The sequence below is a fragment of the Acanthamoeba castellanii genome (assembly GCF_000313135.1).
Source record: "Acanthamoeba castellanii str. Neff unplaced genomic scaffold scf7180000084702, whole genome shotgun sequence".
In the NCBI taxonomy this organism is placed as follows: domain Eukaryota; phylum Discosea; order Longamoebia; family Acanthamoebidae; genus Acanthamoeba; species Acanthamoeba castellanii.
The window spans coordinates 109,287-122,851 of NW_004457263.1; the positions used below are offsets into that span (position 1 = coordinate 109,287).

Here is a 13,565-nt window from a genome sequence, read left to right on the forward strand (position 1 = left end):
GTCTTTGCTTTGGTATGCCAAACAAACACCGCCACGCCCGCCCTCATGAAACAATAAGGCGCCACTAACGTTGACCAATTCCTCCTCCGTCGTCCGCGCAGGGCTATTGCAGCGAGCTCACCCTGCCGGCCTCGGTGCTCAAGCTCGACGCGTCCTCGTTCTCCACAGCAATTCCGCTCGACGCCTACAGCAAATAAGCCAGAGAGCCAAGTTGCATTGGTTTGCAGCCGTCCTCTTATTGATGAAGAAACGACGGAAGAAGAACGTTCAACTGTCAACATCGTAGCAGAGCCGGCTAGGAAGACTCGGCATGGGCCTGCTGCTTGAGGGCGTTAAAGACTTGACCGAACACCTCGGGCGCCTGGCCGCCCGCGAAGCTGATCCTGTGGATCACCACACGCGCAAGCGCACCAATCGGGTGAACATGGGATCGTCTACACGGCTGCAGGGCATCGTGTGGTGATGATGGCGGTGGGCGCAACGTACTTGTCGTTGAAGACGAAGAAGGGGAGGCCTTCGGTCTGCTGCTCCTTCCAGAAGAGGTCGATCGTGATCACCCACTCGAGGTCCTCCTCCGTTTTCAGGTACGTCTTGACAGATCGCACACACACACACACACACCACACACGCACGCACACGCACGCACACGCACACACACGCACACGTGAGAATCTGCGAGAGGGAGCTTGGGTGAATGGAGGAATGTGGCATTGGCAACATACCCGCACTTGCTCCTCGTCGAGCCCCGCGTCCTTGGCGATGGCGGCGAGCACGTCGAGCGAGCCGATGTTCTTGCCCTGCTCGAAGTGCGCCACGAAGAGGCCTTCGATCACCGCGGCCTGCTTGCCCAGACGGTCGGCGTAGGCGAGCAGCCGGTGGGCGTCGACCGTGTTGTTGATGGTGCCGTCGCCCACAAAGTTGATTCCGACCTCCTTACCTACGGCGGCGGCACATGTAGGTCAACGTGGTGCTCATGGCACGACACACACGACACACGACACACACGACACACACTCGACACTTACCGACGGACTTGAGGTCGTCGAGCATGGCGTCGGCGCGCGCTCCCATCTGCTTGCGGTGGTGGGTGCGCAGGTCGACTCCCTCGCGGGGCAGGGCGGGCTGCAGGATGAAGGGGAGCCACTTGACCTGCGGAAGGAGGCGAGGCGCGGACATCAATATTGATGTCGGGTCCCGCTGGCGCGAGTGTGCGTGCATGCGTGGTGGTGAAGAAGGATGAACCTCGAACTCGTACTGGTCCGAGTGCCGGGCAATGGCCTGCTCGAGCCTCCTCTTGCCGATGAAGCACCTGGGGCCAACGCGTGATAATGTGCGTTTAGCGATTAAATGAAAATAAAATTATCATCTATCGCAACAGCACAAACACGCGCTAACAAAACAAACTAGAATGAAGGGAGGGAAAATCACCAGGGGCAGATCACATCCGAAATCACCTTGATCGAGACCTTGAACTTCTGGCCCTCCATCACTTCCAAAAAATAGAAAAAGAAAAAAGAAATTCAAGGTTTGGTATATTCTTTTATTGCATTTACAACATTTTCCTGCGGCCGACGTTGGCAAAGCTACGCAGCACGCGCAATTAGGCCCAAAGTGCGGTGATAGTGTGCACCATCTGATCTCCTGTGTGGGGGGGGGGTCGGGTGTATGTCTTAAGGCATCTTTACCTACGGGTCTCAATTCGCGGCTGCGGGTGGCGCAGGAGTCGGGATCCATGTCCTCGCGACAACTTTGACAAAGCACACTAGCAGTGATCGGTCTGACCTCTTCGTCCCTCGCTGCGTCGTTAGGTGACTCACAACTGGCCGGCAACGCCATGCAACTCGGCTTGGGCGGCCACGTCGTGGCCAATGGCCCCCTGGTGCTGCATACACAGGGATCCAGAACGTCCCACAGCAAAGCTGTTTGAGACTTAGATGTGGCGCAGATCACCACATTCTCTTCGCTGCAAGAAACCCGGTGCCCTAATTACGATCCCTGGCCCTCCCATCTACCATAACGTTAGCAAGGCCAAGGTGGAGATACAATCAGCATTTTGACTACTGCCTATAACATATCCCCTCGCTTTACTTGCCCCAACACCACAAGCTTGCCTTGCGCGACTGCTTGCCGTCCGTGTTTGGTCGGGCGACATTAGCCTGGGGCCTGCTCTTCCGGCTCTTCTTGTTCTTGATCTTCTTTTTGATCTGGCCAGCCAGGCGATCCAGGTAGGGCACCTCTGCTCGGTTGGGTCGCTGCGGTGCGGCGGGGACTTGGGCAGGACTGCGACTGGTGTGGCTCATGGTGTGTTGCATGTCGGCTTGGCGCTGCCACACCTCCTGAATTGACTCCTCTAATTGTACGTTGTGCAGCAGCTTTTTCTTGTGGCTGGTCGCCATCGCTGTGGATTGTTCGTTGGCCTGGCGTGTGGAGGGAGAGTGGGCGGTGTTGTGGGAGATAGCGAAACTGTTGCAGACCCACTAAATGCAAAACTGAGTCGACAGCAATATAGCCAATTGGGGCTTTATTTCGCCAAAAGAACAATTGGCAAAACCTATTCCTATCCCTATTCCTATTCCTCTTATTCCCCCTAGAAAAAAATGTAGCGCGGACCAATGGCGCTATTCCTCCCAAAAAGCCAGAAAAAATGTAGTGTGGGCCAATCCATAATTTGCCAACCATGAGTCAAACCACAAAGGGGGTCACCAGCAGCATCACTGCCAAAAACTCCCACATGGCAGACTGATTGATGTGCTACTGCAACCTGTGTGCTGGCACATTACTGACTATGGACACCACTTGGGGAGCTGCTGAGCTTGCAGTATGCACCCAGCAATGCCCAATGTCAACAACTTTATCACTGCATAAGACCCAGCATGCTAATGACCACCAACTCTGGCGCCCAGGATGACAGCACCACTAGCTTGGAACTCTGGCCAGATGAAATTTGAGTCACAGTCCTTAACTGGACAGTGAGTTTGTGGTAATAAAAGTCAAAATAGTGCATCTATTAAAGAAATGTATAAGTAAGTGAAAAATGTGGCAATTCTTTTTGTGAAGGTTATCTGTTTTGATTTAGCAAATTTGTTTTATTGTTTAGGGAATTGTGTCTGATATTCAGAAGGAATTTTGTGAAAATATTTTTTGATAAAGTGGCAATTGGGGTTCTCTCTTAAATTCGGACTTCGGACCGACGGACCGCGGACCTTTGGTCCGTGTCAGCCGGTCCGAAAAAATTCTTGGTTCCCATTCGGACCAAAAGGCAAGACAAAAAAAAAGACTCACAACATCGACCAGGCGCGCGACCACCACCGAAGAAGATGAACAACGAGCTACACACCGCCAACCTTGCCAGCCTTGCTGCGTTGTGTGCTGAGGAGCAGGAGGACTCGTATTGCACGAGGCCCCCTCTTCGCACAGCCACAGCATGGACGGACCTGGTTCGCACGGTGAGCGACAACTCGGACAACGACTTCTCCTCTTCCTCAAGCGACGATGATGCAGAGCAGATGGCCCGCCCCTCAAGCGTGCCCAACAAGCCAATGGAGACACATGGGTGTGGCGACAGAACGGTAAGAAGTCCCTCAAAAGCCCCCCCTGTGTGCGCGTCCATTACCGGTGCGCAAACTACGGTGCAGGCTGCCGGGCAAGGAAAGAAGTGGACCTCACCCCTTCAGGCCTGGAGACCATCCGGTACCGTGGCACCCACTCACACCCACCCCCAGCACCTTCAACACGGCTCACCCCAAAGGTTGCTGCGTTGGCCAGGGAGAAGATGCAAGATCCCTGCGCCAGTGTCGCCCGCGTGGAGAGCGAGTTCCTGCGCTCTCTACCACCCGACCAGAACGCACCCACACCCAAACAGCTGCACAATAAAAAACACTATCAAAAGCGTAAGCGTCTCCCCACGGGTGACACGATGGATAATATAGTGCAGCTGTTTGTGCGTGAGAAGAAGTTTGTGCGTGAGGCAGGGACCATTCCCTTCCTGTACTTCATCATTGCAGCAGATGATGCTGTGCGCCTCTTGCAGGCACATGGCTGTGTGCTGTTTGTTGATGGTACATTCAACTTGGTGGAAGGGAAGATGGTGCTAACCACCATCATGGTCCTTGTGGGGAAGATAGGAGTCCCAGTGGCCTGGTTGTTGTGTAACTCCCAGACTCAGGATTACTACATGAGCAGTCTGGTCCTTGAGGTCACTGGCCACACCCTTTCACCACTTGTGATCTTTGCTGATTTTGAGGATGCACTGTGAAATGCAGCAGCAGAAGCATTCCCTGGTGTAAAGGTCTGTAGGCCAACCAGAGATGGATGGCCCAGCATGTAGGGAAGCACCACTGGGATGTGCTGATACCCAACCTTTGCCTCATCATCAATTCTCCCAGCTTGCATGACCTCTCAGCTCAGCTGAAAACATTTCTGGCATACTGGGCACACACATGCCCTGCATATGCTGAATATTTTAGGTCTATGTGGCGTAATCATTGGCCACCACAGGTGTGGGCAGCCTTTGGGTGGAAAGAGCTTGAGGGAATCCCCTCTGGTGACCACTGTCTGGAGGGCTGGCACAACAGGCTCCAGAACCACATCTGGCCTCAGGACAGAGAAGCTGCTGACCATGCCATCACCTACCTCAATCAGGAGTGGGAGGCCAGCTTTGTGTCTCAAATCCTGTACTTGCTGCAGCAAGGGAGAAGGAGCAGGAAAGGAGTGCCAACAGGTGGCGGCAGCAGGCAGCCACACTGCCTGCCCATGCCCCTCCTGCACTGCCCGTGCTCATTGAGGAGACAGGGCCCTCATCTCCCATTGTCACACTGGCTGATGAGGAGGTGGGCATGGAACCCCACACCACCACACAGAAAAAAGCCCTGATGGGCATGTGCACATGTGGCTGTGCAAAAGCAAACCAGAAGTGCACACTCAAGTCTTGCCAGCAGTGCTGTGTCAACAACATCACCACTAACTGCCCAGTGCAGCAGCACCAAGTTGGCAAGATTGCCCTCATGAGCGGCCCCCTTGTCAAGCGGCTCAATGAGCTGCTGGCAATCCCTGAGGCAGAACGGCCACCATTGTATGTTCAGTACAAGGGTGGCTCAAGGCCAGGGCATGTGCGTCCCCTCACCCCCCTCAACTGGGGGCCACGTGGGCTCTCCTTTTTCGCCTACGACGACAGTCCAGAGCGGATCGCCAAGAAGTTCCTCCTCACGCGCGTTCTCAACTGGCGCGACAATTACTGGCATCCCAACTGAGAACGGCCACCCTTTTCCTCCTTCCAAAAAGCCCCAGTTGCCCACCCCACCACCTCTTGCCCACCCTTCGCCCAGCGCTCTCGCTTGCCGCTTCGCGCTCCGGAGTCCACCTTTCAGCACTCGGACCAAATAAAAATTTCTATTTCTTCTCCCCCAAGTTTGCTTTGGCCGCACGGTCCAGGCCGTTGGTCCGCGCGGTCCGAATTTAAGTGCGTACTGGCAATTGGTGGGGGGGAATTATTAATCTTTATTTATTGTGTAATTGCTTGGGAAAACAAAGTATTGAAGCCAAAAGGCACAGCTGAGGATTGTGTGGAATTTATTTTGATGGGAATTGAGAAGGATACCAGGGTGTATGTCTCAACTACATGTGAGGAGGGCCAATTACTGAGTTCTGATTGCCCACAACATCAGTCTCAGTGTACTGGATCATACTATGCACCCTGAACTTCACCAGCAACTGGTGCATGCACAACAACAGTGGGATGAACATCCATGCCACTCTAACTCAAATGGCAACAAAAAAGGTATCTTGCAGGACAGCTCAACACCAATCCATGCCATTTTGATGTCACACAATATCCAGCCTCAGCCAATGAAGAGAGTACTTCTAAAACCTTGCAAACTTTTCTAATGAACCCTGAACATGATTTAACATACATCATCAACCTCATCATCATCAAAAATGTGTAAAAATAGAAAACACAATTCCTATCATACACTGACAAATAAATATTAAAGCACACAATAAACTCTCTCACACTACAATTATCTCTTTTATTTCTCATAAAACTACTACAAATCAGTTAGTGATGACTCCATTGGCCCCAACTGGCCCTAACTGTGGCCACAGTGGATCAGTAAAGTGCACCCTATTCCCATTCATGCTGACAGTTCATTGACAGTTGACCTTGCAGAGAACATCAAAGGAGCACAAGGCCTCACTGCCCCATCGTTGCTTGGGGCAACTGCGCCCTTGGTGTTGTCTCTTGTCATCTCTCTTTGTTTGTTTGCTGCATGTTTTGAAGCTCACTCCTTTGCGTTCTCTTGTTCGCCCTAATTGTGTCGACTGGCCTATTTCATATTTTTGATTTGATCATCAACGGTAGCAGTTCCCAACATCATCATCAAGGACGATCACATCCATCCATCTATCCTCACTGTGAGATCAGAAGAAAACGAAGCGTTCGAGAAACTAATCGAACACATAATCTGCGAGTAGAGCAGCATTGTTACCCATCGAAAACATTCACAGCTAGACGAGATGTTCAATAAGAAGGTGTCAGGCGACACCACCCCTGTCGCTCCCGACAATGAATCCGTACTCCCCATATCTTCTTCCTCCACGATCGAGGTCAGGAGTAGGATCTGTCTCCCTTCTCATCTCCCCTTCCATCTTTCTCCTTGGCCCTCCCTTGTCGTTTACAGTGGCACATCGATCCCAAGGAGATCGAGTTCACGGACCGGCTGGGCACCGGCACGTCAGCGCAGGTCTACAAGGGTACCAAGGCCCTCCCCTTCCAAACCCTTCTCGCTTCCCCCCATTCCGGAAAGCGAAGCCCTTCGTTCTTTTTGCATTTATTATTTACGTTTATTATTTACGTTTATTATTTGCTTTTGGTGTTCTCTTCTGTGCGCGGCAGGGCGGTATAAGGGGAAGGAGGTCGCCATCAAGATATTGAAGGTAAGTACTGGCCCCACCCACCCAACTCCTCATTGTGTTTTCTTCTTCTACTGCTTCTTCTACTTCTTGCTGACTGACCTCTCTGTCCCACTCTAGTCGGGGGGATCTGAGGGGAAGGAGATGGACGCCAAACAGATCAGAGACTTTGAGAACGAATGTGAGATCATGAGGTGCTCCTTCCTCCCTCTTTTTCTCACGTTGACCGCACACGCGCGCACGCGCGCACACACACGCACACACACACGCACACACACACGCGCGCGCGCGCGCGCACACGCACACACACACGAGCGACGACTCACTTGTGTCATCGCGGCGACAGCAAGGCGCGGTCGCCCTACATTCTGTACTTTTACGGGAGCTGCGTGGAGCCACAGGTGTGCATCGTGGTCGAGTACTGCATGCGGGGATCGCTCTACGAGGTCATGTCCGAGGAGACCTTCAACCTCACCTGGGAGCGATCGCTTCGGGTATACCCTTCTCCTTCACACCTTCACCCTCGCCTTCATTGCTCTTTGCCTTGTGGGTTGCCGGCTTCAGCTGACAGCAATTCTTCGTTGTTCCCACCGTGTGCCCGTTCCAGTGGGCGAAGGAGCTGGCCATGGCCATCAACTACCTGCACAAGTGCGCAGCTACACCCTCTCTCTCTCTCTCACTCACACACACACACACACACACACACACACACACACACACACACACACACACACACACACACACACACACACACACACACCACATTTCACTGTCGCGTGTGCGCCTCATCTCACGGACCAACAAATTAAATTGTCGGCGCGCGTGTGTTGCAGGTTTGACCCGCCTGTCTTCCATCGCGACCTGAAGAGCCCCAACCTGCTGGTACACCGCTGGGACCCACCGCATTGCGCCCTTATAATGTGTGGTGGGTGAGCACCCGGAAGAGACAGGAAGACTTGACCGTTTCTTCTTTCCTTCCCGCGTGTGTGGGGCGGCACACCAGCTGGACAACGACTGGACGATAAAAGTGTGCGATTTCGGTGCGAGCAGGCTGGACACCCCCACCGAATCGGTCACACTCGGGAAGATGAGGTTCCTCCCATGTCTTTCGTTGTTGTTGTTGTTGTGGTTCGCTCCCGGCGTGAGCCCTTGCATTGGTGGACAGACGTGGGCTCACTCGTCTCTCTCTCACTCTATAGGGGCACCTATGCCTACTGTGCTCCAGAGCTCTACTTTGGCACCCGCTTCACCACCAAGTCCGACGTGTACAGGTGAGCGCTGTCTTCTTCTCGGAAGCAAAACTCATCATTCATCGTACTCCAACTACTAACTCTCATCATTGTCCCCAACACACACACACACACACGACACACACACACATCGAATGGCAGTATTTCGATAATCCTGTGGGAGCTGTTCTCTCGGGTGTTGACGGGCAAGTATGCCCGGCCCTACTCGGAGTACCCGCAGGTCACCCTCGGCTTCACGGTCATCATCAAGGCCGCCAAGAACCACCTGCGGCCCACCATCCCCGCCCAGATGCCCGCTCCCCTCAAGCAACTCATCGGTACGACGCGGCGTACCACTCTCCCTCGCAGCTGGCACTCACCCTACCGCACACGCACACGCACGCCACCGCACACGCACGCGCCACCGCACACCACCGCACACACGCACACGAACAGAGAAATGTTGGGATCCGGAGCCGACGAACCGGCCCGACTGTGAGACGGTGCTGAAGGAGCTGGAGGAGATCACGCAGATGTATCAGCAGGACAAGGAGCAGTGGAACAGCCTGCGGGCGACGCCGCAGAACATCAGCAAGAAGCAGAACTATCTCTCCAAAACAGGTACTACACCACATTCTTTAACACACGCACACACATGCACGCACACGCACACATGCACGCACACGCACGACACGACACACTAATCGGGCCGCCGTCAATGCAGAGTCGATGCGGATTCCGCTGTCGCCGAAGGATATGATAGACCTGCGGGGCTTCACCAACGTCATCGTCGAAGAGGGCGGCGAGCAGCTCTGACCAGCGTCGCGCAAGCAGCGCAACAAAAAGGAAATACGGAGAAAACAACAAAGAAAAATAGAATAAATATATTTTCATAAGGAAAAAAATAAAAATAAAAACAAAATAGAAGGATGCAGGGCGGGCCAGCACAAGGAGCCAAGGATGGGGCTGCAGGGCTGCCGGGTGGGGTGGGCGGTGGTCAAGGAGCGGGCGGTGGGGCGGCGGGAGCACAGGCGGCGGCAGCGAGCGGAGGGCGCAAGATCTACGAATGTTATCTCGAGGGGGCGATCAGCGCCGATCGACACGAGGCCCTGCTCGACCGCCTCCTGGGCCTGTGCGGCCCCGCCGGTGCCGGACGAGGCGACCCATTATCCACATCACCATCACCATCTTCTTCTTCGCACATGGATGAAGATGACACCTACGTAGCGCCGCCCGTGGTCCTGCACCACCGGGAGCTGCTGTTCAAGGCGCCGCCGCCCCCGGCCTCGATGATCACCACCCAGACCCAGACCGTGGGCGCTGCGGCCGCGGCCGCGCTGGGCGTGCCCACCAACCCCGCGCCCTCGTTCAACGAGCTGCGCGTGCGGTGCCGCCTGGTGCCCTCCAAGCAGGGACCTGCACCCTCGGCCTCCGGCGCTTGGTATGCTCCTCGACCGCACACGCACGAACGCACACGCACACACCACACTCACCACCGCACACATCACCGCACACATCGCACACGTAGGAGCGTGCATTACAACAGCGTGCCGCTGATGCGGGAGAAGATGGCCGCCAACGTGCGGAACGTGACCGATGTGGAGGTGAGCGACAACATCATTGACTTCCTCCGCCTCATGGGCTACCAATTTCAGGTGCGCCACACACGACACACGACACACGACACGATCTTGGAGGACTTTCTTGTCACCTCACACGCGCGTGCGCGGGTGGTGTCCAGTTTGAGTTCATCAGAGAGGGCTTCGTCTTCCAAACGCAGCGCAAGATCACCGTCTCGGTCACCCAGGTCAAGAAGGTAACACGCCCGCCACGCACTACAATGACAACCACACCGAGTGCGTGCGCTGTGAGACGAGCGAACTCACAAGTGGGGCCTGCTGGTGGGTGCAGATTGTGGACAAGGAGGACCTGAGCACGGCCGAACCCCTGGTGGCCGGCACCTGGTTCGTGGAGCTCTCGGCACGCACCGATGGTATGTGCGCCCGTGGCAGGGGACGATCGTTCGTTCTTTCTAAACGCGTCGCGTGTCATCGACAGATTCGAATTTGATTCCGAGCGTCGCGGACGAGATCAACAGCTTTGCCGATTACCTCATGCCGTACGCGTGCCCCCCCCCGCTTCCCTTTCGTTCTTCTTCGTTCTTTTACGTTGGCTGCCTTGCCAACCGAACCATCTGTGGTGGTGGTGTCTCTGGACAGGCTGGTGGACGTGAAGCGGGTCGACTACCGCCGGTTCTTTGCCACCTCCCTGGCGTCGGACACACTCCCTCAGGCAAAGCGGCCACCAGCGGGGCCACCGCAGCTGGGGCGCGCCAAGGCGCCCGCCGGCGGCTTTCCTCCCACTGGGGCGGGGCGAGGCGGGCAGCCGCCACCACCCGGACAGCAGCAGCAGCAGACCACCAAGCCCACCACCTCCTCTAACGCCCCCACCTCTTGGATCACCCTCTGAGCTCACCCTCTTCTTTTTCATACATGACCTTCTTCATCATTCTTTTGAGTGTAAACATTCCGGGGTGCTATGTGCTGATGCAGAAGACGATGTAGAAGGTGGTGCCCTTCTGGGCCAGGGTGAGGCAGGTGCCGCCGGAATGGACCAACACGACTGCGTCTGGCTTGCCCTTCAGTCGGGGCAGGTTGTTGCCTCTGCCCACCGTCTTCTCCCAGAAGTCGGGCCAGCTCTTGTACCAGTCCTGCAGGATGAAGCTCATAGTCGGCACCCGCACTAGTGAAGGGGTTTTGCCACCTGTACACGGTCATTCCCACAATGGCCACCACTATTGCCTACCATCGTCGTTAGCATGAACAAGGCAAGCACAGTGTGTTTGGAAGGAGCAATCAGCAACAAGTGACGAGGGGGGAACGATGAAGAAGAAGGGAGAACCTCTTTGAGTGATGAGGCGCAGAACTGGAAGACGCTGACCTCGGTCTCGCCACTCCAGTCCCAGCCCTTGGCGTTGGCCGACTGCTGTGTCTCGAACCACATGGCGCCTGCCTTGGGGTCGAACGCTTTGGCGCGCGGGCACGCCTTGAGGGCCGCCTCCTTGCTCTGCCCACCCTCAAGGTAGAAGCCCCAACGACCATCTCGAGCGTAGGGCTTCGGCGGCAGGACCCGGCCCAGCGCCGCCAGCTCCGCCCACACTTCACGAAAAGCTACTGATGCCGGCGGCGCGTCCATGTCCACTTCTTGTACAACACCAACCCGACACATCATCTTTTCGCACAGTCGACAACCTCCCTTCACTTCTTCTTCTCTTCACCTTCTTCTCTTCACCTGCTCCATGAACAGAGGCGACAAGATGGGGTGTGGTATGGCACAAAGGTGTTACTTCATCATGATCCGTTTTTCATAAATAGGCGTCAACAGCGTGTTCCCTCCTTCTCGATGTTTGTGTGTAGGTCGTGTGTGTCGTATCGTGTCTTGTGTGCCACTCGAGTGCGCACTGCCAGTCACTCTCAATCACTCCTTTTAGTTCGCGTTCGAGAGATACTCCCAGTTGTGGACCTGTGCACCAGCGAATGAAGAAAACGAAAACGCGGTCAGCGTTGGCCCATCGCGTGTGTCGGTGCGTGCGTGCGGCGTGTGCGGCGCAGATTCGCGAGAGTGCAATCGTAATCAGAGGCGTAGAATGGAATCGCTCAAGAGCAGGCTTCAAATTCAAAAGCCTTGTTTGAAGCTGCCTCAGTCGTCGGACCTTGTTTTTCACATCATCTGATTGCTCTCCCTCTCGCGCGCGTGCGCACGCGGTGGGCTGAGTGGGGTGGAGAGGTGCGGGCGGGCGTACCATCATCTTCTGCACGCAGAGCAGGGCGTGCTTCTGCACCTCGGCGTCGGGGTTGTTGGTCATGAGGTTCATGATATCCACCTTACCGTCCATCTTAGAAAGCACTCTGTTGTCGTTGTTGTAGCACACAGACGCGGCCGCGTTAGTCTCTGAACTTGAACGTGTGTGTGTGTGGTGTGTGTGTGTGGTGTGTGGTGTGTGGTGTGTGGTGTGTGGTGTGTGGTGTGTGGTGTGTGGTGTGTGGTGTGTGGTGTGTGGTGTGTGGTGTGTGGTGTGTGGTGTGTGGTGTGTGGTGTGTGGTGTGTGTGTGGCGATGGTGGTGGTGGTGCGTACTTTCTGCCGCGAGGGTGGAAGCGCACGAACTCGCCCAAGTCGTAGCAGGCGATGGCCAACACTTGCGGGTTGTTCGACGACCTGATCAACTCAAGCAATACACTACACGCGGTGTGCGGTCAGCGAGCGTGACATGCACCCAGTGATATTTATATGTACATATGAAAATATAAACGTATATATTCGCGAATACAAATATGTAAAGAAAACGTTGTTTGTGTAGATCGGCGTACCCCAAAACCTTGAAGTTGTTCTCCTCGAATCTGCCCACGTTCTCCCTCCAGAACTTCTCCGAGCGGTGGACCAGAGACCAAACGAGGTTGCCCGACATGACCTCCTCCCTGTACAGCTCGAACGAGCTGCGGGGTGGAAAGAAGAGAACCACAGAGAGAAACACGGAAACGTTAGGCTATTGAGCTCCAACCGTTGCGCGCACATTGAACGAGCGAGCGAGAGAGAGAGAGTGTGTGTAGTGGGTTGACGTACTTGAGCACGTTCACGTCCTTCTCGAGCACCTCGTTCAGCACCGCGAGATCCTGCTCAATGTCCTCGTCCTTCCATTTCTGCGAGTGGTCGATGAGGCGAGAGCCGAAGAAAAAGAAGGAAAAATTAGAACGCTAAGGCCTTGCGATGAAGAGAGAGAAAGAGAGAGAGAGAGGGCTTACCTTCTGCGTGAGACCAGCAGCGAGCTTGACCATGCCGGCCTTGATCATCTGTTCGTTGTTCTCGCCCTTGCTCAGAATGTTCTGTTGTTGACGGCCGCGCGCGCGGACGTTGGGTGAGACCAAGGAGCCACCCACCAGTGGCGATGCGGGCGGGTGTGGGGTTGGTTTGGAAGGGGGCTTGAGTACCCTGAGGGTGGCAACGCCGACTCTCCTGATCTTGACGCGGTCCTCCTTCCTGATGACCTCGACGAGCTGCGAGACGAGGTTCGAGATGTGGCCGAAGTCCTGAGCAACGGTCTAGAAATGTACCAAACAAACAAACGCATGTGTAAGATCACCATATATAAAACATCACACACCTATATATATATATATATAAATATATAAACATCACATATAAAAGTGTTGTGATTGTCGATGACATTATTATTGAATTCAAGTGTGTGTGAATGTGACCATCAAATTATAACCGTCGGCGTGGAAAGAAGCCGACAGCTATCTTCGTGATGGAACCCTCCACACCATCACGTGGAAGAGGGTGCGGATCGCTATGGGCGCCATTAAATTATACTTGGTCATGGACGTATCCCAAGTATAAATCGTGAGGGCCTTCTTCTTCTTCTTCAT

General features: G+C 54.8%; 6 protein-coding genes across 6 annotated transcripts; 2 read left to right on the forward strand and 4 right to left on the reverse strand.

Annotated features, from left to right (window-relative positions):
- Positions 1 to 295: 295 nt before the first annotated feature.
- ACA1_135910 (DSBAlike thioredoxin domain containing protein) lies at positions 296 to 1,487 on the reverse strand (the record flags this gene model as incomplete). Its single annotated transcript, XM_004333356.1, has 6 exons — positions 296 to 383; positions 487 to 590; positions 723 to 937; positions 1,026 to 1,149; positions 1,243 to 1,309; positions 1,429 to 1,487. The coding sequence occupies 6 exons, from the start codon at positions 1,485 to 1,487 to the stop codon at positions 296 to 298; spliced, it is 657 nt and encodes a 218-aa protein (XP_004333404.1).
- A 597-nt stretch (positions 1,488 to 2,084) lies between these two features.
- Positions 2,085 to 2,396, reverse strand: ACA1_135920 (uncharacterized protein; the record flags this gene model as incomplete). The annotated part of the gene is made up of 1 exon (XM_004333357.1): positions 2,085 to 2,396. One exon carries the CDS (start codon positions 2,394 to 2,396, stop codon positions 2,085 to 2,087), a length of 312 nt encoding a protein of 103 aa, XP_004333405.1.
- A 4,117-nt stretch (positions 2,397 to 6,513) lies between these two features.
- On the forward strand, positions 6,514 to 8,954 carry ACA1_135930 (Stressactivated protein kinase alpha, putative; the record flags this gene model as incomplete). Its single annotated transcript, XM_004333358.1, has 12 exons — positions 6,514 to 6,570; positions 6,678 to 6,750; positions 6,893 to 6,933; positions 7,030 to 7,103; positions 7,256 to 7,403; positions 7,481 to 7,557; positions 7,743 to 7,791; positions 7,913 to 8,001; positions 8,109 to 8,180; positions 8,301 to 8,476; positions 8,595 to 8,759; positions 8,863 to 8,954. 12 exons carry the CDS (start codon positions 6,514 to 6,516, stop codon positions 8,952 to 8,954), a joined length of 1,113 nt encoding a protein of 370 aa, XP_004333406.1.
- Positions 8,955 to 9,098: 144 nt separating this feature from the next.
- Positions 9,099 to 10,607, forward strand: ACA1_135940 (Med18 protein; the record flags this gene model as incomplete). Its single annotated transcript, XM_004333359.1, has 7 exons — positions 9,099 to 9,149; positions 9,170 to 9,579; positions 9,667 to 9,793; positions 9,880 to 9,954; positions 10,050 to 10,131; positions 10,197 to 10,257; positions 10,358 to 10,607. 7 exons carry the CDS (start codon positions 9,099 to 9,101, stop codon positions 10,605 to 10,607), a joined length of 1,056 nt encoding a protein of 351 aa, XP_004333407.1.
- Positions 10,608 to 10,674: 67 nt separating this feature from the next.
- ACA1_135950 (uncharacterized protein) lies at positions 10,675 to 11,333 on the reverse strand (the record flags this gene model as incomplete). The annotated part of the gene is made up of 2 exons (XM_004333360.1): positions 10,675 to 10,848; positions 11,040 to 11,333. 2 exons carry the CDS (start codon positions 11,331 to 11,333, stop codon positions 10,675 to 10,677), a joined length of 468 nt encoding a protein of 155 aa, XP_004333408.1.
- A 291-nt stretch (positions 11,334 to 11,624) lies between these two features.
- ACA1_135960 (vacuolar atp synthase subunit h, putative) lies at positions 11,625 to 13,499 on the reverse strand (the record flags this gene model as incomplete). The annotated part of the gene is made up of 8 exons (XM_004333361.1): positions 11,625 to 11,660; positions 11,941 to 12,046; positions 12,274 to 12,354; positions 12,507 to 12,632; positions 12,760 to 12,836; positions 12,939 to 13,019; positions 13,125 to 13,223; positions 13,452 to 13,499. 8 exons carry the CDS (start codon positions 13,497 to 13,499, stop codon positions 11,625 to 11,627), a joined length of 654 nt encoding a protein of 217 aa, XP_004333409.1.
- Positions 13,500 to 13,565: the final 66 nt, after the last annotated feature.